This window comes from Leptosomus discolor, chromosome 9, assembly GCF_034619465.1.
Source record: "Leptosomus discolor isolate bLepDis1 chromosome 9, bLepDis1.hap2, whole genome shotgun sequence".
NCBI lineage: Eukaryota > Metazoa > Chordata > Aves > Leptosomiformes > Leptosomidae > Leptosomus > Leptosomus discolor.
In genome coordinates this window covers 47506952-47533749 of record NC_141399.1, presented here as the reverse complement: position 1 = coordinate 47533749, position 26798 = coordinate 47506952, and the positions used below count along the sequence as shown (strand labels likewise).

The following is a 26798-nucleotide window of genomic DNA, read 5'->3' as shown; positions in this document are numbered from 1 at the left end:
CTCTGTTCCTGGTTCATCATCAGTGAAAAATGGACTAAAATACCCAATGGCATTAACAAAGGGAATGAGTGTCAGGCCAACCTGATTTATTTTTTGACAGGAAAACTGATTTTCTAGACAAAGAGAACGTACTCTACCTCATTTATTTAGCTAAGCTAAATGCAAGCTCACAGTGAGGCGCTGGTGGGAGGTAGCCGTAGGAAAAAGGGGGCGATGTTAAGTATTACTGCAAGATTTCTGTGACACTGTAATAAATATTTCATGCTGTTTCACAAATCTGTGGGAAGGTCTCTTTGGGAATAGTATTTACAGTTCTGGTCATCTATGTTCAAGGAAGATGCAGGCAAAATATCTAGAAGCCTAAAAGGGCTGGTGAAATGCTCAGGGGAAGGAAGAGCCGTCTGCCAAGACAAGAAGGAGCAGGGCTTGCTCAACCTGGGGAACCACAGGCTGGACAGCGTCCAGACCTAAGGCCAAGGGGAACCACTAGTGAAGGAGCAGAGCTCAGTCCTGGCAGAAGAACAGGTGACTGTTAAGTGGTCTTGAATATATTGAGGGGGTTTTCTTCAGCTGTGAAGTCTTCATTCCTTCCAGATCTGTCTTGGGGTTCTTTGTGGTTTAAACTGGTGGATATTTATGAAAATATCTAGAAACCTTGATTTAGAGCAACGCAAGGTGGTGTGAGGAAGCACTGAAACACCCCACCTGGGCTGAGCATTCAGTTGTGGCGCTGGAATCGGAACTCAGTCTCTATAACTCTTGTTTTTCCAGATGTAGCTACACTGCTGGCTAAGTGAGGGCCCAGAGCTGGGGTGAACGGAGGGTCCTACACCATCTAACTTCAGCTGCCACTGGTTTGGATGGGATCCTCTGGTGCCCGGCTCCTTGCAGGTCGACACAGTAGATGCCCTCTGTGAGAAGTTCAGCACATCACTTAGGTCCATTGCTCGACTCTTCAGCGAGAGTTGGTTATTAAGCCGTGCCTTTGTTTTCCGTCTGCTGGCAGGTGATCTTGTGAGGCCTGTGCGTAGAAGTCCCCTGTATGATATACGAAGAAGCCATGTTTCTTGTACGGCTGATTTTGGATTAGAAAGGATGACTTGTCAAAATGGAAGAAGGAAGAACGTTGTTTTACTTTATCTACTGCGGGAACAAGAGAGGTCTGGTCCGCTGACTAGATAGGACTTGGCTTTGAGGATGAAAGACACTGTCAAGTTAGGCTTTCTTAGATCTTGTTGCTTTATGTACAACTGACTGTAATAATTGAAGAGCTGAAACTGCGACTGTAACTGTCACAAACGTAGGGAGCTTGATTTCTTAAAGGAAAGTCAGTTCAAGGAAAACGGTAAATCAGGTCCTTTAATCTGTTGACTGAACTGCCTGTAGGGCCTTGAATGCTCTTACATATTTGTGCTGAGAACCCTGCAGCAGTGCTAGAAGGTTTCCTGCAAGTTCTTGCTGCACAGGTAGTTATTAGCAGGCATTTTGGTAAGCCAAACTTATAAAAGAGCCATTAAGAGTTCCCTAACCGTTCCCAGTGCTTCTCTACTTGCTTCACCGCTGCAATGGGTTATTGTCTTTCTGCTTTGTAGTGCTTGCCTAAATTGAAAGGATGTCTGTGGCTGTTAAAGTCTTGCCATCTGGAAGGTCTGTAATGGTTGCAGTGCTGAGCTTTTTCTTTGTGAGCCGAAAATCTGATTTGGAGGTGAGCCCAGGTATACATTCAGTGCCTCTCGGATGGCAGAATTAATGAACAAGGTTCAGGATGGCTCTGATGAACTAATAAGCATATGGGTAAAGTCTGGATTTGCTAGGGCAATCTTACTGTTCAGTGCAGGCTCCCTGCAGTGGACTAAACATAAACACAATTTATTGTTCTCTTAAAAAATACATGACTGTCATTCTGAGGAGCGGCGAGTGTCCCAGGCACGGGCAGATGATTTGTCTTGTGGATGCACAAGCATCAATGCTCGGATGAGTCCTTCCAGCAAGCATTAAGAGGGAGCTTTGTATATATGAAACTGGGTGGCTCGCAACGAAGATGAGACCGGGTTAGGTCCTTGCCGTGGTGCTGGCCCAGCTCTAAGGCGACCATATGCTCCATGGGGAGAGACGTTCAGTAGGTCCTGTCAGACGCGAGTCTGGCCTCAGTCCAGTTTCCAGTGGGCAGGTATCTGCACCTTGAAGACTGTCATGACAGCCAGTGCCGGCAGGTTTCTTGTGGGCAGAGTGAGGTTTCAGTGTGCCACGGGGCTGGGCTGTGCTCCAGGTCAGGCCTGAAATAGATCAGCAGGGTGCCACGGTGCCCCTTACCTGCTGTGTAGCTTCAAGGTTTCAAAAGCAAGGGATGTCACGACTAAACAAGGGATGTCTCTAAACAAACACGGAGCTTCCCGCTTTTCAAAAGAAGTGTTCTTCTAAATATATTTGCCAACTTTGCTTGGATTTGCATGGAAAGCCTTCTGAGCCTCGAGCTGACGTTTGATCCTTTAACTGAGCAAACTTGCTCTGCAACAAAAAATTCCTTTGCAGGACGCCATCGCTTGGTTTTGCCTTTTTGGGGGGCTCCCAGCTCTACGTTACGCTAACCGACCTGTACCTGAAAGCCATGTACCTTGGTGGATGTGCATGCTCCCAAACACGGCGCGGCGGTGGGAGGGGAGGTGTGGCTTTTCCCACGCGTGGGGCCGGGGCCGGAGAGGCCCTGAACGCCCGCCCGCGGTGCTCGCTTGCGTGGCGTGGGCAGGAGCAGAACGGTGGCCCGTGGAAACGGTCGCAGACTGGATGAGGTCGTGTGGGGGTGCAATTGTTACGGATTGGAACGCAGGGAAGCGGTTTTACTTTGGCTGAGCGCTTCTTTCTGTCCTGCTGCTGTGCATGTGCTTGCGTGGGGGAACCGAGCTTGTATTGACTGATGGTTTTCTGTTTTCAAAGCTGATCAGTGGTGGTTCTATTGTAAGTGCTGAGGCAGTATGGGATCACGTCACCATGGCCAACCGGGAGTTGGCATTTAAAGCAGGAGACGTTATCAAGGTCCTGGATGCTTCCAACAAGGACTGGTGGTGGGGTCAGATCGATGATGAGGAAGGATGGTTTCCCGCCAGCTTCGTGAGGGTGAGTGACTTTCTTCTTTTTCTCGCTACCATGAATCCCTGCCCACGCTGCTCAGAATGGTCAATGAACTGAGCGGGTTGTTGTGTTTGTTGTTGTTGTTGATGCTTATTTCCAGCGTGTCTGTCTTCTGCCCAAAAAATGAGGAACAAAGAAGATTTCAAAAGAAATGAGAGTGGGGTAGGGGGAGGCTGGAATAGGTGTTGTCCCTGCTTTTTATGCCCTTGGGATATGGAGTGGCCTTTGCTGCGTGTCTGTTGTAGCCTCTCTCCTTAAGCAGTTCTTCTTTGGAAAACCACTTAAGTATTGTGTGGGCTATGAGTAGATGATTTGGTGGGGCCTAAAAGTTCACATCAGCCACAAGTGACCCGCATTTGGAAGAGCTTTTTTGGTCTGTGCGTAGCACAGGGAGGTGTCAGTCCTCCCCTTTCCAAAAGCAGTGCTGCGTTTTGACTCTTCAGCGGTTTTGGATGTAAAATTCCTTCACTAATTAGTCCGTGACCAGCTCTGGTTATTTTTTTAAGGAGACAAGGAACCATTTTGCTTGCCTCTGTTTTTCTGCCGAGGCAGATTTTGCTGTACCCAGCCACCTCAAGTGGCGATCCGGCCTTTCACGGCTAAGAAGGATTTGAGCACTTAATTTTTTTCCGCTCAGTATGTGTTAAAAAAGCAAAGGGACAAGAAGATGCCCTTTTTTCTATCATCAGCTCCTGCCACATTCTTTGGGTGCCCTCGAGCCTTCCTTGGGGAGTCAAGATGTCGGCTTTGACCTTGTGTACTTCTTTCTCCTCTCCCTTCTGCACAGGGTTGAATAGGTGTCGGTTCAATTCCTTTAGAAGCTTAGGGGATATAGTTAAAAAATTGAAGATTTCTTTTGCCTTGTAAAATTGTGTGGAAGATGACTCTTTCCTCTGAGCCTTCCAGGCAATTTGACAAGCTCCGTAGCGTCAAGCGACTGTAGCTGTTCTCTCTGAAACACACGCTGAAGACCATGCTGCATCCCAAGGAGATGCCACGTTCGCTTTGCTTCTCTGCCTGTCTTACCCCTCCCTCCGAACCCTCCCTCTTTTGGGCAACCCTTCATCAGCAGCATCCCTGTTTGATTACGTCACTTCATCTGGGAAATGGCCATGTGGATTAGGAAAATGGGATTAAAATGTATGACCTGGTGTTTCCTAGTCAGGTACAACGACCGCCGCCGAGGGAACCCAGACCTTTGCTCCCTTCTGCCTCCCCAGCTCACAATTTTTTCCCCTGTGGTACTTGTGATGCAGCTTTTCTGTCTCTCCCCGGTCTGGCCAGTGCTCAGAGCAAGAGATCCGTGACTGGAACTGGAGCCTGGGCTGCCTGCGTGAAAAAAATGATGCTGTTACTCTGGCCCAGAATAACAAGTAGCGTTTGGTATTTTGTTGAACAGGACACTGTGAATCAGACCCTGCAGCCGGTGGAGGTAACACCTTTAGAAAATGGGTTTGTATAAGGTGTGATCAAGGCGATACTCTTACTGCAGAAAATACTCTCTCGCCTGTGTTGCTAGCTCATCTCATCTGTGTTGCTGCAGGAAAGGCTGAATTAGAAAAATCTAACTGTCTCATTGTTTTTGCTTGATTTAGAGACTGAAGTATTTTGGGCCAGTTTAACTTTTCAGTGCACTGACCATTGACCAATCTTTGTGATCCTGGGGAAAAGATTTAATATCCTTTCTTGTGTGATGTCGTAAACGTTATGTCAACAGTAGGTTTAATAACAGTCTTGTTTTGCACTATCCTGTTTTCTAAAAAAAACAACCCCACACTGAGCAACTAAACAAACAAGCCTTTTTACTCTAAGGCCCAAAACCATGCGTCGTTCAGCTTGGCTGAACTTCCCATCTCTCCCGACCCTTGTCAGAGGCTGGGAGGATGATTATAGAAACTGAAAAACAAAGAAGAGGGATCGATGAACCTCAGACTGTTGTTCACCAATGTCTGAACAACATCCTGGAACAAATCTTGGTGCTTAGGATCATGATGGCCTTACCAGGCGAGTTTCTTGCCCATTCTAACGTCGCAACCCCACGGCTTGACTTTACTGCGACAAAATCAATCCTTCCATCAGCTCTGTGAGAGGCTGGCTCAGTTATTCTGTCTGAGAGACACTTGTTCAGCGTGGGCAGGGACCAGACACCTGCCCTGGGACTGACACGCGCTCCCAAAGCGGGGAGCTGCATGGATTTGCTGCCGTGAATGAGAATTAATATTTAAAAAGGAAGTACCAGGCATTACAAAAAAAATATGCGGGCAGAGTTCTGGCACAGTTTGCCCACCGCTCTGCAAGGGAGGCTGAAGGGGAAAATTTGCCACTCGGGTTTCCAAAACAGAGCCTGCCTGCTCCACGCGGCGCTTCCCGGTGTGCTGCCACGAGGCAGCCCACTCGCCGCTTGTCCTGTGCCGAGAAAACAACTGCCATTTGGGCTGTCATGTTCTCCTCTCCTCTGCTGGCTGAGGTCGCTTGCTTGCCTCTTCGTTTCTATTCTTGCCGATCCCCCCCGCCCCCCTTCGCTCGCTCTGTCTTTCTTGGTAAGTAATTCCAACCAGATGCCTACGAAGCCTTTGGGGCCTTTGGGGAGGGGGCCTGTAACCCCCCCTTCTGCTTGCAGGACCGTTGTGGCAGGTTTATGCTCCGTCAGGGTCCTGTCAAGGACCGTTTAACCTGAACCCTTTTCCCTTTGCTCTTCTCTCCTTTTTTTTTTTCTTTTTTTCCCCTTGGATTTCTTATTCAGCTGATCACTCTTTCATAATGAGGAGGCTGGGGTTTTTTTTTCCTCTGTTGTACTTTGAGCCCTGCTTTTTTAAGACGATGCCAGAAAACTGCCTGATTTAGCCTGGGTGGTTCTAGTTTTACTTGCAAAATAATTGCTTTCCTTTATATTTCTCTTATGCAAGTTCAGGAGGAAAAGGGAACAACATGTTGCATAGCAGAGGATGCAAAGCAGTTCAAATGAGGAATGACAGGACAGACCAGACAGGTACAAAACCAAATAGGTTTAATTTCAGGATATTTTAGGCTGCAGATGTCTTGTAGGTACTAACAGAGGGTGCAGCAGCAGATCGCTGCAAAGTCAGATTCCTCTAAAAGTCATTCGGATCCCTTCTGAGGACAAAACTGGGCTGGAAACCTAGTTTGCAACGAGATGTCTGACGCTTCTTGCTCTCCAGCCAGATCATATGAAAGTCTTTGGCAAAGCGTTTGGCGCTCACAAAATCTCGTAGCAGGAAAAACTCACATTTGCAAGTGCAGAGGAGAACAGTAACCTGCTGATTCCCTTGGCCTCGTTTGCACGCGTAGTTGGGGGGGTTGTGAACAAACAACGCGCTTGAATTGCCTGGAGGTAGGGGAGTTGTTGTCTCCATGCACAACACCTGCAGTTATCGTCTTAGTAGCTTGAGCCTTGGCTGGAAGAAAGGGGGGAGAGAGGAAAGCCGTAGAGTTTTGGGAGCACAGGAACTTTCCAGGAGAAGCTGGATGATAAAGTGGTGCTTTTGGGGGAAGAGAAGCAGCACAGCATAAGGAGAAGGAAAATTTGGAGCTAGTGAGCAATGGTGAATGGTTTCCTGCAGGAAGCTGCTGCGCTCAGGGAGCAAGTAATGAAAACCCATAAGTCATTAGAGAGGTGGATGAGAACTCCAGAATTAGATTTAAAGCTGAGTAATCAGCTGGGTTTAGGACGGGTGAAGGTGTCTGTGTTGTATTTTAGCACACGCTACCAAGTCAGCACGCTGGACAACCGCGGGGTGCAACCCGCTGCACAGTGTCTTTGAACATCCTGGCAACATTTAGGGGTCTGAGAGGATGGGAGGTACAATTGGAAAAAAAAAAACAGCAGGAATTTTAAAGAGGATTTCATATTGTTGTAGTGGTGATGCTACTTGTTGCTCTTCTCTTTTGTGGATGGCATAGCCTTGGGCTGTCTTTACATGGGGTTTTTGCACACCAGCACATCCAGCGCCCACATCCACTCAAAAAAAATAGTCTTCGTGTTTGCAGGGAGGAATTTACAGCACAGAATAATAGTTCGGTACTGCAAATGGCTCAATTGTCGTACCTTAAGGTCTCCTTGAGAAACTACCGTAAGACTCAAACCAAAGTTTTGATTGCAGAGCCCAACATCAAGTCTCCAAAATGGGCCGGGTGAGATCCAAACACAGGAAATCGAATGGCACTGTGTTTGGACTCTGACGTATTTCCACTGAAAGAGAAATTTAAAAAAAAAAAGAAAGCTTATGGATATTTAGTGCTCTGAAGTCGTTCCGTAGAGACATGGCAGAACGCACCCATCCTGGGCGGAGAAGGGGATTTATTTTGTTATAAAGCTCTCCTTAATCTCTTTGGGTACCAAGAGGCAGACTGAGTTTCCAAAATACGTTTCTTCTCACCTCAACTGCGGTAACTCTTCCTTCCTTTTATTTACTAAACTAAGCTAAAGAGCAAATCTCTGGTTGAGGAGGTTTTACTACAACTTCTTGTAGTGCCCAGTGACGAGTTGTTGTGCAGAAATGAAGGGTAATGGTCCTCCAAAGGCTCGAGCAAAGATGGTGTATAAATTCTCAGTGGTGCATACCTCTTACGTGGGAGAAAATGCAGGGCTGGATCCATGCAGCGATGTTCCTTGTCCTCTGTCATCATTGCCTAGGTTTCCTCAAGAGTTGTAATTTTACATTGATTTTCCTGCTGAAAAGCTGCCTTTGACCCACTTTATTTTCTGCTGCTAAAGGAGAAGTGCTGGATAAGTTGGTGTAAGCTTTTAAGGCACCGTTCAGAGTCAGACTCTAAACCCAGAGTCTTGTCTTCGTGCCTGGCAGCTCGTACACTTTGCTGGGTAGGTGGGTTTAGCTTTTACGCCCAGGAGTTGTGGCTGCTCTGTATTGCAGGCGCAGTTCCAAGGGCCAGCCGCATCTTTCTGCCCCGTCTGCTTTTTTTTTTTTTTTGCCTTTCCCATCTCACCGTATGCGTAGGGCTCTTGATACCACAGCACATCACTCACCTGCTTCCCCTCCGCTGCAGGCATTGCATTAGCATTTACTTAGCGACAACGGCGGTGGCGTCAAGGTGAGATTTTCCAGAGGAAAAGAGGATGGTGCTGAAGGAGCGCTCACCTGTTGGACAAAGAACCCGGTGTGTGCTGCAGTGTCTGCTGCAGTCAGTGCCTTGTAAAGGAGATTTTATTCTCCCGTGGCAAATCCAGCATAAAAATAGCTTCTGGTCGAGGTATCGCACGCAGCGCGAGCAGCGCTCCACAGCGACAGGATGCACTGCAGACAAACGGTGGTATTTTGTTGTTTGGGGGTTTTTTTACCTTTTTTTTTTAAAGTCAGGCAGCATTTTAGCATCCAAACGCTGCCTGTGCTGGTTGCAGCTGCCATTATGGCGGCAACTCGTGCCGTGGAGGCAGCCCAGCATCCGTCAGATCCCCAGAGGTTCAAACGGCAGCACTTGGGCCCTTCCCCGTACAAGCTTTCAGGGGCAAAACCAGGGTTTTGAGGCCGTTCTTTGAATCGGGCCAACTAGGCACAAATCTTCACAGCCCTTCCCTGTCCTCTGAGGCCAAGCTGGTCGTGAAGAAAGAGCCTTCCCCTGAATGAAGCAGGGGCTTCCTTGGCCTGGCGAGGTTTCCGCAATGAGCTGCTGGAGCAGCTGAGCTTTCACTCCTCCCTGTTGTCCGTCACATGCAGCATCACGCAGCGGGGGCTTCTGGTTTTTAGGAAATGGGGAGGGCTGAGCCCTAACTCAGAGTAGTTTGGTGGATGTAGTGTCCCGTGTTCAGTTCATTGCAGTGTCCAAGCAACTTTTGCTACGTGGTGGAACTCCAGCCTGTGGAATTCCCTGCATTTAGACTGCAGGAAACAGAGGGAGTAAGCACAGGGCAAGTTCTTTGGAGCCGTTTTTGTTCACCTTTTACAGAGTCTGAAGCTGTCCCTGTGGAGCCCCTTGTTTTCTCCTTTCCCAGAAACGAGTGAAGGGTATTTCTCTTGGGTAAAGGGAACTTATGAGGCTGGAAATGGAGAGTTTTTGGGGGGGAGAGGAAAGGCTGGAAGTGGGTTTGCTGAAGCTGGAGAGTTGCAGGAGAGGAAGAGAAGGTATCAAAGAGCCTGTGAACTGGAGGGAAGCGAAGGACGGTGAGGCTGGAGCCAGATTACAGAGGGAAGAATTCAGGCTGTGGGAGAGAATAGTGGTAGGACCACAGAAGGGAAAACCAACTTGCTTCAACTGCCGTTCCTTCTACTGCCAGATGTCTCATTCCTCATCCTGGAAGAGGACACAGGGAGACGATGGTCTGTGTTCCCCGGCGAACAGCATCCCAACCGCAGTCCCACGCTGCTCGCAGCCTGCCCGCAGCAGGGCAGCGAGGCTGGGGCTGACAGGGGCCCCCCTGTGCCTCTTGCCACCTGCCAGGTCCTCGCCGCCGCTGCGAAGGCAGGGACGGGAGAAGCATCTGCCCTGGGCGTTTGTAGAGCCCAGAACAGCCTGTGCTTCCTGCTGAGGGCAGAGGGAGGCTGTGCCCCCATCACTGGAGTGACACGCGGAGACTGATGATGTTTTCCTTATGCAAAGCTCTGCACCGTGAGCCCTGCTTGATTGCAAATAAGCAAGTGATCTTTTTAATCCAGTATAGAGTCCAACGGAGCCTGCATATGTAATACAGTGCATGTGGCTGAAAACAAGGGCACAGCCCGAGCTAACCGCCAGAGAGAGCGGGGCAAACCCTGCAGCCCTCAGAGCAGCTCTGCTGAGCCGGGCAGCGTGGTTAGGTGGGTGAAATAGCCCCGAGGCTCTGTGCTGCAGCTTGTTGCTGTAGGGTTGTTGGGGTCCCCTACGCTCCCTTGCGGTTGTAGGGCTGGTGACACTGTAATAGCCCTGTTGGGTACCGGGTTTTGGTGAAGGTCGGGCTGGAGTTTGTTCTAAAGTCGCTGGTGAGCAGAGATTCAGTGGAATGGCAGCAGCTCTCTGGAAGGATCTGCCCGTGTCATTAATCTGCCACGTTATTTAATTGTGAGCTAGAATCCAGGGTGGCACATTATCTGCTAGTTTTGTCCTTGTGAATATCCAGTGGAAGGAGATTAATAATCCAGATGGCTGGTAAAATGTTTGTTTTTATCATGCTTTCTGATTATTATGAGATGATCAGCCCTCGGTGCCTATTCAAGTAAAATGTCCCCTATATACAGTGTATGCATTCGGCAGTCTAAATATATAATAGTTACAGGTCAGCTAATGCTGGAACGGTGCCATTTGGTGATTTTTATGCACCATTTGGGTATAGCTGCAAATTGATAAATCACATTTCTACAGATTTTATATAAATCACATATAATATTAACTAGCACAATGAAATGATCAGCTCGCTCTGGCTCCCAGAACTGGGTCCTTAGGCAAAAGGGGCTTTTTTATTTGACTATTTTACTTTTATCTGCCTCTGCAAATTATTACGTTATGCGGGAGCTGTTCATGACTTCCTAATTAGGGTTGAATTTTGAAATAGGACTGTGAGCCTCATGATAAGCCTGTTCTTCTCCACGTGTAGGGTGGCCTTTCAGTGCGAAACATCACTTCGGACTAGCATTATGCAACTTGAATTTTTTTCCCTCTGTAGTTTTTGTTGGTTTCTTTTAATTAATTTTTAACACAAAGCGTTTGAAATGGTTCTCAGGGCAGGCTTCGTTGTCTGGCATGCCGGACCTTTTCCATGGTGCAGGGGAGACCCGCACAGTGCTGCATTATTCCAGAGCCCGTGATTTTTTGCATTGCAGAGGTGTTTGCAAAGGCACTGAAGGCTGATTTATTCTCGTAGGGTTGTTGATGATGGCTGAACAGCTGTTAGTATTTATTCTTTTTAAAAATCGGTAGCATTGGATGCGGTAATTCAATCTGGTACCTCAACCCCCTGTCTGTGGCAAGCCAGAGCCCCTGATCGCTGAGGAGGCCAGGACAGGAGACGAGAGGGACTTCCTGAAATCCAAGTGAGCAGCAGAGCTGCCAGGGCACTGAAGTCCCATCTCTGCTCTGTGGAAAGCCCCACGGGAGCTTCACAGGGGTGGCCACCCCCCCCCCCCCCATCCTGAGCAGGGAAGACTGGGGAGATGAGGTGAAACTGGGAGAAAACTAGAGTTTTGAAGTTTCTTCTTTCGCAGTTTCTGTATCTGTGCATTTGCATCCGGTGTACGCTGGAGAAACTGGGGAAGTTACAGCCCTTTTTCCATTAGTGGTATCTCAGCTGTACCTGCAGCAATGGAGGTCAAGCGTTTCAGGCAGGAGATCATTTTTGGGAGGGTCCCGCGTGCGACAGGTGACCGTGGACTGGGCTAAAATAGGAACCTTTGCAGCATTGTCTAAATCAACTAAATATGACATTTAATAAGTTACTGGGGAAAACCCAGTGTCACTCCCAGTTTGCCTCTTCCACCTTACTGTCGCCCGCAGCACACCGTCCTTGCGGTTTGAGCGAGCAGGTCAGTGAAGCAGAGAGGACCTGGCTTGGGGTGGTGGTGGTGGGTCAGAGGACACAATTAACACTTTAAGCGCAGCCTTCCCTTGCCCCAGCACAGCCCAGCTCCTTCTCAGCACGGGCACAAGAGGGTTTGAGAGCTGAAGTTGCAAAAGCAGCCATCCTGTGTCAGACCACAGGTCCGCCTAGCCAGATTGTGGCTCGTGGATGAGTAAAAGTGTGGTGAGCCCACGGTGATGCATTTAAATCCATATTTCAAAGCTTTTCTATGCCCTCTGCTTCAACGTAAAGTCTGTCCACCTCCAAAATAGTCACGAAAAATGTCATTGGTAAGGTAGATTATCCCCGTTTACAGATGGGGAAAGCCCCCACCAGTTTAAGTGGTTGGCCCAAGGTCAGCAGCAGAGCTGCCAATGTGCCTCATCTTTTGTGAGTCATGGTCCAAACTTCAAATGATCCCCTGGAAGAATGATCCTTGCTTGAATTCCAGAGAACTGTAGAGGTTAAGACGGAAAGCAGGAGTGTTTGAACAGCGCAGTGGGATTAATCCTTTCAGCAGCTGAAGCTGGGAGAGCGCGGGGTGGAAGGCTTCCTCTGTTACCGATAAAATTGTGGCATTTGTTTTTAATCTAAAGCAGAAGCCATCTAGGCTAGAACTGTATTTTTTTTTTTCCTTTTGGGAACGTGAATCCTAGCAGGAAGGAGCAAAAATTTCATTAAGGAAAAAAGCAGGACTCCTGAGATTCCCAGATGTGGAAGCAGGGAGTGTTCCTGCAGCGCACAAAAGGCAGACCGAATTCTGAGGTTTGCAGACATCGTGCGAGTTTGCAAGCTCGCTATTTGCCTTAGAGTTTCAGTGCCTTTAGGATTCACGCTTTCAAGCTTCCCCCCCCTACTATTAGGATTAGATCTTTCCTGCTTTATTTTTTAAGTGAAAATTGAAAATTTTTCTCATGATCACTTGACTCCAGGAGGTAGAGCTTTAAAAATATCCTCTGTTGCCAAACCGGCAGGAGTGTCATGAAACTTGGTAACAAACTGTTCCAGTGGGTTTGGGAGAGCTGCAAAATACCTTTTCATAGTAGCAGGGAGGCAGGACGGGAAGTTATTTTAAACTTCAGCCGACAGGGTTTAGTACCTACGTTGGTCCTGCTTGATTTTCAACATATATTTGGGTTGGAATACCAGTAAAGCTGTCACGAGGATATAGTCCTCAAAGGACTCCCCGTGCAGTTCTGTCCTTCCCAGGTCTAGCCCAATTTCTCTTCTGAGGATGGCCCCCAGGTTTTCACAGCAGAGCCCCCACTAAAATCGGTGGCACTGATGTGAGTAAATTGGCCCCCAAGGCCGCTTTGGCAGCCTTACCCCCGCATGGCAGTTACTCAGAAGCAGCACTTGGACATTTAGTTTTCAGCATGAGACGCCGTTCCACGTGCGTGAAGTGTTGCTCTGTCGCAGTGTCACTGAAACCGCTTCCAGAACAGAGAGTGGGGTTTGCTGGGAAGAGGCATGTTTTCTAACTAGCTTTTGGATTGTTTCTCTGAACCAGTGAGATGCTTCTGAACTTTATTTCAGTGTGCCAGGAGAGGTTTTGCATGCTGGGTCTCCGTATCTTTGGGTGCGATTAGATCCCTAGCTCCCTGCCTTCCCTCACAATGACCCAGGGCTCAACCAGGCCAAAGGCAACACGACCTAGTCCATCTCGGCAGCAAGTGCCATGATGGAGAACCCCTTCCTGTGGGAAGGAGCTGAGGGAAAAGCACGCAGAGCTGCTCCCAGGCCTGCCGCCTCTCCCGGGGGTTTCTCTGTGTCCATAGCTGGACCTGGCTGGGGTCACTGAAATGCCCTTCTGCAGCACCCGGGGCTGCTCGCCCTTAGGACCAGCCCTGCTTTGACCCCAGCCGAGCCACCCTGGGTGCTGCCGGTGACGCGGGACCACCCGGCCCTTGTGTGCCTGGACGTGCCCTCCCCCCTGGGGGGCATCAGGACATGAGAAACGCGAGCTGACAGCCGTGCTCGCTGGGTTTCGCTTCAGCTCTGGCACGCCAGACGTTAAATTGACTCGAGGCTGGCTCCTTCAGGCCACGGGAGCAGCGCCGAGCTGGCAGGAGGGGTTATCTCGCCTCCTTGGCAGGCTCCGGCGCGTCCCTCTGGTCTCCTGACGTCCAAAAGGAGGTCCCACGTTGGCGATGCGGCGCGGGGGACAGGGAGGAGATAGCGTGGGCAGAGCAGGCAGGACGCCCCGATCCATCCCGGCCCTGGCGCTCGCTCGTTCAGGCGAATGGGCTGCACTGGGTTTCCTGCCCTGGGAGGCGCCCGGCACTGCCAGGACATGGCGTGAGCACAGCCTGGGCTTGCAGCTCTCTGCCACGCTCAGCGTGGGGCCGCTGCCCCCAGCGAGTCCTGCCCCGCTGCCGGGAAAGGGGCATCTCGTCATTTAAACTTTTAAACAAACATTTGCTGCCCTACACCCCCCTGCGTAGGGTCCCTGCACAGGGCACCGTTGTGAGCAGGGTGAAAAGTCCGGCTTTTTACTGCTTTGGGGTTTTTTTATACCCCAAGTTTGCAGCATCATTAATATTCTGCTAGATAAGAGATGGGTTTTCCTCAAACGTCTTGGCTTCTTGGCCTTTATAACTCACTATAGGATGGCAAAACACGGGAGCTGAAAGAAGTGGTTTAGCAAAACGTGATACTGGTGAGGAAAGCAGGGAAGGAGCATGGGCAGGTTTAGGCTTTTTTACTTTACTGATTTACAGGAACACAGTGCTTTACGACCCGTTTAAAACCAAATTTAAGCTGAATAATGGGAAAGTAGTAAAAACTATTAACACTGAAAGGAAGGCTGAAATACCAGGTTAACGATGCAGTTCGTTTTCCATCTACTGCTCTGTTGGCGTGGACAGTTTCACTGTTTATAGGTAGATGTATTTTTATGTTTGAAAGTCTCCAGTATTTGGGGCTTTAAATGCTGAGGAGAAAAGTTGCTTCATTTTACATAACAACTTAGGTGATGTGTGTAAGATAGCAGTATTTCTGTCTGCTTTAAGCTTTCTTTAATGTTTGTTTACAAACTATGCTGAGCCCATTCTGAGCTGATCAGGGTTATTTTAAGCAGGTTTTATTTGAGGGAAAAGGTAACAAAAGGAGGCACTTGATCCTTGTGTGCAGAGCACGATCTTCTTCAAAGACACAGAGACCAGGAGGCAGCGTTATCTTTTAGTTTACAAGTTCGATGTTTGGTTTTCATTTGATGATGGGAAGAAAATTGAGTGTGCTGAAAATGCAGTTACCCTTTTTCATTGCTTTTTGCAGTTTGTTCCAGTGTATTCGGTGCCCAGGCGTGCTTGGCACCCTCCCCAAAGCTGCCCTCGGCCCCCCCCCAGGTTTTAGGAGACTTGTTCAGCTGGTCTGATCTCAGTGTGGTTTAGGGCTCAGAATCTCGGGATGCTGAGCTAGGGCGTCTGCCCGAGCGAGAAAGGCTTTTCGTGTGAAATGATGAGGAAAGCTGCTGTGAAATGAAAATCGATGCTCATTCACAAACCCTGGCCTGGGAAGTTCACAGAAAACTCAGTGCCACGACTCCGTCAGCCTGGGCTGAGGTTCACGTTCATTCAGATTCCTGAACCAGACCTATCCTGACCTTCTTGAATCAGTCACCTGTAAAGGGCTTATCCCTCCTCCCGGAGGTTTTCTCCTGTTTTCCCCAGCTGATGGTGTGTGGGAACTGGGACAAGCAGTGCTTTACACTAATAACTGGTTTTCTTTAGGTTGGTCTTTTTTACATACGTGCATCTTGGTTCAGAGCACTTGGCAGCATTCCACGGTCCTGTTGCCCTTTCACATGATTATTTTATATTTTGGATCAAAACTGTCAACACTTGAAATCCCTTTGCTTGCGTGAGGAACTTGGCAGCGTACGGGGAACCATTTGGGGCTGGTTGCACCAGCCTAAAACCGGACTGTCTGGGCTGTAAGCTGTTGTGGACACCACGGTGCGTTGCCGGCAAGACCATCGCCGTTGCTGTAAGGAGGGCCTCGATCCAGTATCTCCCAGTCGTGCAACTCAAGACCCAGCCTACCGGTTGGCTTCCCGGTGCTTTTATGAATAAACCTGTTGCTCTCCCCTCTTCTCCTCGCAGCTGTGGGTAAACCAAGAAGATGGAGTGGAGGAGGGAACCAGCGATGTGCAGAACGGCCATTTGGATCCAAGCGCCGACTGCCTGTGTCTCGGCAGGACCGTTCAGAACCGAGACCAGATGAGAGCCAACGTCATCAACGAAATCATGAGCACGGAGCGCCACTACATCAAGCACCTCAAGGACATTTGCGAGGTACAGGGGGGTTGTGGCGCTGGGGTGCTGCAGCAGGACGTGGGATGGGCTGTTGAGAGCCGAGGACTGGATTTGTCCTTGGGTGATGGGGGAGAAAGAGGCCGTGTGTTTGAGTACTGTGTCTAATAGAGGAGCAGCGTCTGTCAATAACTATTGATACTTCCGAGAATTTTCTGCTGGATCTGATAATTACCTTTAGTTTGTATTAACTGAAAGTACGATTTTCTGACCGTTTTTCCATACCTCTTTGACTGAAAAATGATGAGGTTGAGATCCTTCAAGCAGCCCTCTTAATTAAAACCCAATGCCATCTACTTTTGAATTTGTGATTGAGGAAATTAGGTTGTAATTAAACCAATCAGTTACCCATTTCATCTGTCTTTCACATTGGGTTCACAATTTCCTCTGGCTCAGGATGGCCCCCGTTTGCCTTTTCTTACGGTGAGACTGAGAGCAAAATGTTTTCACCGTGGGAAATGCAGTACGTTACGTTTATCCAGGGTAAGGGATAACAAGCAGATGAAGTTTGGTGACCGACCCCGTGCATCCTCAACATGGTTCTTCTTCATTAGGTTACAATGAACCACTACACCCCCTTCCTGTCCTGCAGAATTAGTGCCATGAGCTAAGCCCGGAGTGCGGTGGTGCTCAGGGAGGAGGACGCACGGTTGCACCGGAGAGTGTTGCAGCGCAGCTTGGGCATGATGCGTAGAGCATATACTTGTCACTGAGAGGCAGAAGTTTCTTAGCACTGAAATCAAAGTCTATGGCTTTTGGCTCACCCCTCTGAATGTTTAGGATTTAGTGAGCCTGTGCCCAGTCTTTGCAGAGTCAATGTGGTGAAGCCTCTTGTGAATTCTGCTTAGAAGAATGGCTTCCTCCTTCATACTTGCTACTTTGCTATGGGGAAGGCAACGCAGCCGTCCAAAAAGCATCTATGACGCTTTTCAAATATGAAAGAGTCTTGGGATTTCAATTTAGAAACAAATGAGCTTAATTTCACTGTGCTATTTCAGTCAGAGGGCTTGCATTGAAGAAGGGAAGAACTGCAGGAACTTTTCCACACGTTGTTTCTTTTCCTGCATTTGCACTTTTCTGTTGACAAACTGAATAAACCTTCACTTGCATTTCCCAGCCATGTCACCTTGCTTTTGTCAAATCTGATTCTCTGGAGGTACAGATAGGTGTAGCTTCGGTGACATCTGTGGGGTAAAGCTGATTTGCAGCACCTAGTGATATGTCCCAGATATGAAAGTGATCTCTAAGGCTCTTTCTTTGCTCTGTGTGATGCAAAATGGTATTGAGGGGATAAATCTTACTTCCAGGTAGAGCACCAGGCCATGATTCAGCTGCCTCTCTTAAAGAAGGAGGAGGACTGAAATGGACATTCTCATCTGCAAAATGATGGGCTCTCCTTGCTGGAGAGAGCCTCATTGTGCTCAGTTTAATCAGAGCAATCCATTTGCCTCGGGAAGGCTCGGAGACAGCTCAGTCATCCCAGGCCTTTCGGCAGAGCGTGTCGGGACTGTTTCTGTGTGTGCCTAAGACGAGCTGGGCTGGAGATGGAGAAACACGGGCTGGCTTGAGCTGCTCCCAGTGCCCCTGGATGAGTTTGTCCAGAGGTGTTATTTGTGCCGAGGAACAAGTAGACGCCAGACAAGTGCTGATGCGATGCAGAAGCGCTGTTGACCGTGGCAAACTCCCCTCTTCCCTTTGCTCTTTATTTTGAGGTGTCGGGACAAACAGGGGTGATATGACTTATTGGAGGGGACGAAGGAGGAGTTCTGGCTGGGTGGCAAAGGTTGAGCCTGATTTAGCGCTGAGTTTAGCAGTGTGTGGTTATGCTCTTGTTGCTGAACTGTAATGGATAACAAATCCTGATCCCAGGGAGGCACCTTAAGATGTGTGGCTGTTACCGGAGGACCGTAGCCCCTGCTAGCTGATTAAGAACCCTTCAACTGCGCTTCTCTGCTTCAGGATGTATTTCCACTACCTGCTACTGTATTATTATACACCATGTTATTATTCATAATACCCACGGCACTAGCCCTGCCAAGTCAGGAGCTCAGAGGCTAGCCAGCTCCAGAATGAAAACGACCCGCGCGAGCCAAGGCCTGCGTGAAGCAGCCGGCTCGGAGGGGAATTCCCCGTCGCAGCAACGCCGCACTGCCCCGACGGCGGCTGCTGCCGCTGTGCCCTTGCTTTTAGAGCACCAAGGACTGACTGCTGCTTGGGGAAACAGTTTGGTGACCATTTTTATTAGGGGTAAAATGTGGAGTTTTCCCTGGACTGCATTATCAGGAGTGGACGGATCATTATTCTGAAATATCACCGAGGGAGAAAGAAAGAAAAAAGAGTTCAGCCTTAAGGAAACCTCCAGCAGTAGGAGTTTCAGGCTTAATGGTTCAAGCTTAAAGAAATAATAAGCTACTAAAAACTAGGCTCTAGCAGTGGGTAGCAGTAGCCGGCCTTACTGGCAGGCAGTGCTGCTCACTCGCTGCCCGGCAGAGCACCACGTATATGCGTGGCCATCTCCGGGCTTGAAAAGATACCCCGCTGCTCCTGGGCTTGGATCCTGGGAGGATGCAGGAGGGTGTGCAGGGTCCGTCCGTGACGTGGCACCGGTAACACCGGCAGAGCAGCCGAGGTGCTGGGTCAGGGCAGGTGCCTCGATGAGAGCAGCGGGCCGAGGAGGTGGTTTGAGCTGCAGCGTGCGGTGGGGAGCGCAGGTGGAAGAGCAAGACCCAGGAGGGCTACAAAGAGGAGGGTGCCGTGCTTTGAGACATGAGCAGGATTTGGACCAGCATATGGATTAGGAAGGCTAAATTTAGGGATGTGTTAGAGGGAGAAGTGACAGAGCTTGGGTGGGAACAGCGAGGCAATTGGGAGATCAAAGGAAACCTCCGTATTATGAGTGATTTGGGGTGGGAGGCTAGAAAGGCCAGCCAGCTTCCAGTGCTGCGTTCTGCTCTTTTCCAAGTAATTTCACTTTGAATTTATTTTTTAATAATGTTCACTGGATTCCACCTAAGCTTTGCTTTGGTGCCAGGGCGGCTCTGAATGCCACGTGGAAAACATCCTCACTGCATCTTAGCGGGTCAGAGCTGATGGGACAAGTTTTCACATGGTCTGGATGGCGTTAGCCCGACTCATTCTCAGAGACGCAGAAAAAGCGCTTTCTTGTGCTGCCTCAGAACGAAGCAGCGTGAAACCTTGGCAGCAACTTGGCCCTCCTTCAGAGGACACGTCTGAGGAGCTGCTGGCCTCTCTGTATGGCCAGTTTCTCATCCGTGGATACCACACTGGAGGGCATCTCTGCAGAAAGCTCTTTAGATCAGTGGGGATATATATATACTATAGGTATGTATTCCCCAGTGTGCAGTTCGGAGCCGTCTTTCACAGCCTGCTTGTGCACACCTCGTTTTTCTGTTTCGGAGCTGGCTGCTTCTTGCCCTTTTGAAGAACAGGCTTGTGTTCCTGCAGGACTTGATTTCATATTTCGGGTGGGCCCCAGTGTGAGCACAGTGCCTGACGTTCAGTACTTGCTGTAGACCGGTGTTTGAGTAAGTGCTTCAGAGTCCCGACCGCCTGGGACCAGACCTGGCTCTAGTTTGCTTTTTCAGTTCAGTCTTAGCTTCATTCTTGAGCTTGTTCTTGGTGTGTGCATGTTGGCACTGCACTCACCTGGGTGCTGTGAGCACTGCTCTAGGGACCGGTATTGTTATAGCCCAAATGGTGCTGGTTCAAACTGGGGGATGGTCTGCACGACAGCCCCGGACCGGCTCAGAGATGGAAAGAAACTGGAAAATCGTCACAACTGTCTTTGAAGTTACAGCCCGCGGTGGCTGTCATCTCCTCGTTCTTTCCTTTGCCTTGCTCTTAGCCAGACGAGAAGGATGGGTGGAGTGGCCACCTCTCCTGACTGTCTCTAAACCCACTCTGGGGTGGAGAAAACTTAGCACTTAACCTCCTGCAAATACTTTCCAACTTTGGCCTATACTTCAGGGACTACATGGAAAAGTACTTTAAAGAGAGACAGTTTGACAGCTATTTTTAGGTATTCATTGAGCAAAACACTCTCCAACATCTGCTCATCAGTCAGCTATCCCTTCTCTGAGCAAATCTGACGGGATGAGCAGAAGGAAGATGACATTGTTTTATGTAACAGAAGTAAATTTACTGGAAAAACTATGCAGCAGCCTCCTAGCTGGCTCTTGCTGCCTGTTCTGTATAAATCTTCAGTCTCCCCTTTGCTGGCTTGTGCTGGAAACCAACCATCCAAACACCCAAGCTGGATAGAGGATAAGGCTTGGGAACTCCGTGCGTTCTTTATTTTCCCCGTGGTTTTATAGGTGCCGGTACAGAAATGTGCTGCTTCAGCTTCTCGGACACACGTGACTCAGGCAGAGTGATGAAGCAGCACAGGGAGGCCGGGGAATATTCAAGACGGTAGTCGCAGCCCATAGCAACCCCAGGGCTGAAAGATGTTCACAGAACTGATCCGGTGACTGATTTCACAGAACAGCGGGCGAGAGGGGAGGCTGGCTGGCAGGCAGCCCGCAGCGTGCAGCGGGGCAAAGGTCCTGACGCAAACGCCCCGCGGCACTCATTCAGCACCGCCAGCACCAAAGCCGGGGTCACAAAGAGCCTGACCTCGTGGGCCGGGGCACATCTTTTTTTCTTTGTTTTTTTTTGGTTTTTTGAAAGCTGTTCTGAGCAGGTAAACATAAAAAGCAGCATGAAAAGATATTCTGCGTTATTCCTTGCTGGTTTGTATTTTTATTTGCGCTGCAACGTGGGAACCAGCCTGCTCCCGTTCCTCCTGGCCTTGAAAAGTGAGAGAGGGAAACCCAGGGAAATGAGTCATCAAGGAGCTCCTGGAAGAAGAGAGACCTAGATTTAGTAAGTGCAGAAGGTACGCCATAACCCAAGCTTCCCAGCTGAAAAAGCCAGCAAATTCGGGGTAATGGCGTCCTTCTAGCTAAGCTGGACATCACAGAGGTTGGTTCTTTGCCAGGTGGGCCAAAGTTGCCTCGATCGTTCATCTGTTTGAAGTTCTCCCTCCCAGGAACCACATGGTGAGGCTGAAGGACAGTTTATTATAGCGTTCCAATAATTTGCATTGTGGACCAGCAGCTGTGTGTCACCAGCTGGCAGTTCGTCTGTGTGACTAAGCATCTAGAGTTCCCAAATATAGCCATTCAACTGGAGCTGTTGGCATTTTTTTCCCCTTCATTTTTTTTTCTCTTCCTATATAATAAAGGCAGGCAAAGTCATCTCATGATGACCCTCCATGTGATTTCTTTTCGGGCAAGAGGCCACAGTCCAGACCAGGCCAGCATAGCATCTGATCTTTGGCCTTGCAAAGTTTCTGGTCCAAGTTGTCCAGGCAGGTGAAGCACAGGGGGGGATGAAGCGATTTGCTCAATGTCACGCAGGTCGGCGGCAGAGCCAGAAATTCAGCCCAGGCGTCCAGAGTCTCTGCGTGTCACCCCGTCCCTTGAACCACCCGCGCTTTAGGCAAGCGTGTTTGGAGAAGTCCTCGTGGTTCAGCTGAAACCAGGGTGGTGAGTTCATGGATAAGGCAGGGTCTGCTAAACAGGAAGGCAGGCAGAACTCGGTCTGTTACGCTTTTTGCCAGAATATTGATCCCCACTCAGTCTTTTTAGGTCAGGAGGTCTTCAGAGCAGTGCTTGCCTACCGGTTTGTGTTTGTATGATGTGCAGCTGAGCTCAGGCTCACTACCAACGGGTATCGTGGGCAGATGAAGAATAAGCAAGGAGGATCTTTTTATTGTTGCGCTGGACCGAGACACAGGAGATCTGAATTGTTTCCAAATCTACTGCCGATGCGTTCTGTGATTTTGGAGAATTTTCTTAAACTCCCTACATCCTAGTTCTTCTCTTTCTCTGTTTGACTTGAGTGTCTATAGACTCAGTAAGGGAGCCTGATGTTTGTACAGAGGAGGGCACAAAGGCTTTTCCTCTGGTCTCACTTTAAAAAGGAAGAAAAGCAGTGAGAGATGATAGCTGAGAAAAGAGGAGAAAAATTCTCTCTCGTTCCGCGCTGTTTGGAATAGCATCTTTCTGCTGACGGAATGGAGGGTATAGAAAACAGAACAGTGCTGCTGTCCTCTAGATGGCATTGATCAGCAGCTCGGGCTGCTCCCACTGCTCGGGCAAACCGAAACGCCTGCCCAACCTACTGCATCGCCTTTGGGGTTCCCTGCCACGACACCCACGGGACAACATCCCTCCCGCCTTTGTCTCAGACTCGGGAAGATGAATAATGGCAGGGGGGGGATAAACCATGTTGCCTCGCAAGTCAGGGAATGCTTGAAGAGCGTTTTTCTTCAACATTTCACTTGGTGCTGAAACAACTAGGGTGGTTGCACCCTCCATACCCTCTTCCTAGACCAAGGGCGTGCAACCACGTGTTAATGGAGTATTTCTCAGCGTGATTATTGGCTTTCTTGTCCTGATTAGCGGGGCTGAAGGGAGAAATCAGAGTGGGCAGATGATCCAACAGCCCCTCGCAGCTTTCTCTGTAATGCCATGCGCCGCTGAAGAGGACATGGAAAGAGCAGTGTCTGTAGGAGCTGCCCAGGGTGGTGGATATTGCCAGGCAGTGATTTCTGAAGGAACGGGTATACAAAGCTGTGCCGCACCTCTCTGGAGCTATCGGCCAAATTTTGCCGTTCCCTGCAGCACGGGTAGGGACAGAGCCCTTTCAGGCTGTGCTGGCTGAGATCTCTGGGGAACCTTCCCTTTGCAACACTGGTTCGTGCAAAATGCCGAAGGACGTGGCGGCAGAACCCAGCGCGGTCCTCCCGACGCGCTGTACACGCGCTGGCTCCAGCGTCTCCTGGCGCGGGCTGTGAAGCCCCCTGCGTGGTGGGTCTGGTGTGTCCGCAGCAAGAGCCGCGCTGTGGGTCTGCTGTAGGTTGCGGTGGGAGCAACGGTTGCGAAAGAGATGTTGTCCGTCAACAAAGGACTTGTGGCGTTTCAAGGCATGTTTTGCGTATTGCATGCTCAGCCATGGGCAGGAGCTGATGGAGACTGTCGTGTCAGAACAAGTGGATTTTGTTTTCAGAGCCGTTTCCCGTTCTTCTGTCTCACTTACAGGGTTACTTAAAGCAGTGCCGGAAGAGGAGGGATATGTTCAGTGATGAACAGCTAAAGATTATCTTTGGTAACATCGAAGACATCTACAGATTTCAGATGGGTTTTGTCCGGGACTTGGAGAAACAGTACAACAACGAGGACCCCCATCTCAGTGAAATTGGACCTTGTTTCCTTGAACACGTAAGTGCATTCGGCATTTTTGTTTGGGAGTTTTTGGGAGGGGATGGGAAGGGAATAGCAGAGAAAGTCAGGAGGCAGGATCCCCTCAGAATAACTTCTGTGCATCAGTACCGTTCTGGTTACGTACCACCGAATACTCCCCGGCATTCTGTTTCCTTCATGAGCTACAGGTGCAGGGAGAATTCCAAGTGAAGCACATAGCTGGATAACTCCCCCGGTACATTTGAACCCCAGCACCTTCTCACATCCACCCTAACTCACGTTACTGTAGGTACGACATCCCCCGCCTATTCCCCACCTTATTTTACTCTTCAGAATATGACTTAAACCCACTCCCAGGCCATCCTAATCAGGTCAGGGATGACCAGAAGGTTGGAAGAGGTAAGAGATTCCAGAGAAGTAGAAAGAGGCCTTAGCTGTGCATTACACAAAGAGAGTAGAGGACAGCAAATTCCCCGGGCTGTTCACTGTAGCACCGAGATGCATTTGTGAGGGATGAAAAACCCACACAGCTTCAGTTGCCTTCCCCTCCGGAGCTGCTGGGCCGGGTGGGGAGGTGCCAGCTCGTGCTTCTTGCTGCCCGGGTGGCAGCGGGGCAGCAGATACTCGCTCACGCTAAGTGCACGCTGGACAGGACATTTTAGCTGATGATACAGTCCTGGAGGCTTTTGCCTTTTTGTTACGTAAGCCACGTACTACAGGAGCTGATAAATTGGCCAGTGTTGTAAATATGTTAGGAAATGTCAAGAAAATTATAGTCCTGCAGTTCTAGGCTTTCCTTTAGGGAGCATGAAGTGCTGTGTCAGAGCTTACATATGAGGCGCTCCAACCTGGGATGCAGATCCTGCACTGTGTTACCTCCTTACTTACAGTCAGGGCTGAGCTGGCAACAGTTCACTCCTTATTAGAGAAATTTCTGATAGACACTCATGAAACTTCAGCAGGGCATCCCTCAAAAGGGTTGCAGCATTTCTTAAGCATCCCTGGTCTTCTAATTGAAAAGCCAGTTTCTTTTGGAGAAGTTGCATGATGGCATTAACATGGCTTGTTTTTATCAGAGCCTGCCATCTCTGCTGCTTACTTCCACAGCAGCATCATTTTCCACCTCTGTGCTAAAAAGATGTAAGAAATCTTGGTGAGAATCAGTAGCTAAAACTTCATGTCCTGAGGCTGTGCTGTCAGTTCGTTTATAGTGACAATGGTAAGAATTCCTACGGTTGTGCGGAGGAATATCTGACACTTATCTGTCATCAGATAAGGGCTGAAAGCTGGCTAATAAACTGCTGATAAATTATACCTGTTTAGCCATTTGGGGAAACTGAGGGATGAGGATCCTGTTATATGGATCTGCAAAGCACCTTGTTTGTCATCTGCTTCAGGAGGAGAGAGGTGTCAGCGCTTGGCCCTTGGTCAGCTGTGGGGATGGGAAAGAACCCGGGCTGCCCCAAATCTCAGACAGGCAGGTTATTTGGGCCCCTAGGGGACTGAGAATGAAGAATTGCTGGTCGAGTGTATTTAAAAAATAAAATAAAAAAAAAGAATCTGTCCTTGCTATAATTCGTGAGGCATTGGCCACAACCTGAGGTAGCATCTTGACCTACAACACCTGAGCTTGTGTCTGGGCTGACTCAACTATGGTCTCAGTATGTGAAACTGGGCAGTCAGTTTGTGTCTGTCTCTCCCTCCCAGTGTCATCCTTCTTTGACCTTTTGTCTGCCTTGTCCCTGCGGATGAATCAAGCCTGAGTTAAGGGTGACAAACTGCCGCGGCCCCGTCTGTGGTCAGCGAAGGCAGAAAAAGGAGCTTCCAACCACATTAGCACAACAAGACTTGTTAGACCGGTGCAAAGGGTGGGTGGGTGGGCCCACGTGGGAGTGGGTTTCTTCTTTGTTCGTTTTTCCTTGGTGTTTTCTGGCTCTCTGGCCCTGGGGAGTCCACACAGTGGTTGGTGCCTTGGGTTCCCTGTTGGTAAAGGGGATTTCAAATATATCTGGCTCCTAAACGCTTGCTGGGTCCTTCATGATCTTTCAGGGAAAGAGCTGTAGGAGTAACAAGGTTGTCTTCTCGTATTCCCAAAGGCCAGAGCTCTGCTTAGTTCTACCTTCACCTTTCATAAAGAAAACCCCACCGCCCAATTTGAGAGGAGAACACCCGCAACGCTGCGCAGGGCTTCACTCTAACCCACCCTGTACCTCCAGAGACCTCAGCGATGTGTCAGCGTGCAGGTCCCTCTCTGCCACCCTTTCCCCCCCGAGCCACCGCGCAGCACCTCCTCCAAGCAGGACAAGTACTCTAGGATCGGTTCTTCCTCCTCCTGCTTGGGGTAGTCCTTCTTCTTTAGTGGTCCTGTGTCGGGTGGTTGACTTCTGGCAGCGCTTGTCTGACGTGTGCTCCCCTCTGTGTGCATCGCTTCCCTCCTGCCTCTCACAGCAAGATGGCTTCTGGATCTATTCGGAGTACTGTAACAACCATTTGGATGCGTGCATGGAGCTTTCCAAGCTGATGAAAGACAGCAGGTACCAGCATTTCTTCGAAGCCTGCCGCCTGTTGCAGCAGATGATTGATATCGCCATCGACGGTTTCCTTTTGACACCGGTGCAGAAGATCTGCAAATACCCCCTGCAGCTGGCCGAGCTGCTGAAGTACACCGCGCAGGATCACAGGTACGCCGCGCTCTGCTTACCTGGAAGGCTTTTGCTCGCTGCTGCTTTACGGGGCCTCTGCACACGCACACACGGGGGTTGGGGTTTTTGCTGTCCCGTTCTCCTCTTCGTGACACCTTGTGTAGCTCGAAGCAGGGCAAAGGTTCAGCAGACGGTCAGAAAGCTTCTCAAAGCCCTGATTCTCGATGGAGCCCAACTCATCTGGGTTATAATCAGACGTGTGAACTAATTACCCTTGGATGTACTTTCTGATGCTACTGGTTACACTAGAAAAATTACCTCATTAGCACTCGGTGGTCAGAAAGGCTCGTTCCTTTATCCTGAGGAGGACCTCAGGACATAGCAAGTAGAGGGCCAGGATCCGCCACTCACACCTGAATATACACAGATTTGGGGAAAATTCAGAACCTGCTCTGCTTTTCAGCCTGATTCCATCTCTGATTTTGCCATTGGGTTTGGGCTCAGGGGAGCACCCAGCAGTGTGATTACTTTCCAGAATTTCCGTGATCTCTTTTGCTCCTGTTGAGAGCAATCAACCTGACTCCCTGGCCTAGTGTAAGTCAAGGCTAGTACCTATGATGTCACTTGTGATACACTGCTATAAAAATAAGGTGAAAGAAGAATCAGGCCCCTAAGAGTAGGTTTTTCTCCTGCCTTTTTTCTTTCTTTTTCCAAAAGCCATTTAGAAGGAAGCGCTTCAGAGAACAAAAAAGACCTTTCTGAAAATGTTTCTGAAACTTCTGCAAGTGATTTTTTTTTTTTTTTTTTTGGTTTTCCCCAAACCCAGCTCTCAAAGTGCAGAGAGATGTGATATGAGCAAAGAGATGCATTGCTTTGCTCTGACCTGATTCGCCGGTTTGACTCATCCTCGCTGAATGCCCAGTTCAGCATCACCAGTTTGGAC

At 49.4% G+C, this 26798-nt stretch overlaps 1 protein-coding gene across 2 annotated transcripts in view; it reads left to right on the top strand.

The window, feature by feature from the left end:
- Nucleotides 1-26798, top strand: part of ARHGEF9 (Cdc42 guanine nucleotide exchange factor 9) — a 188557-nt gene that overhangs the window by 121386 nt on the left and 40373 nt on the right. The window contains exons 4-7 of one of the 2 annotated variants that reach the window (XM_086469766.1): nucleotides 2935-3114; nucleotides 15736-15927; nucleotides 23052-23231; nucleotides 25662-25894. In XM_086469766.1, coding sequence (XP_086325892.1) covers nucleotides 2935-3114; nucleotides 15736-15927; nucleotides 23052-23231; nucleotides 25662-25894 — 785 coding nt within the window. Of the gene's footprint in view, nucleotides 1-2934; nucleotides 3115-15735; nucleotides 15928-23051; nucleotides 23232-25661; nucleotides 25895-26798 lie in introns of those variants that run through there. The other variant, XM_086469767.1, reaches the window with a different exon arrangement.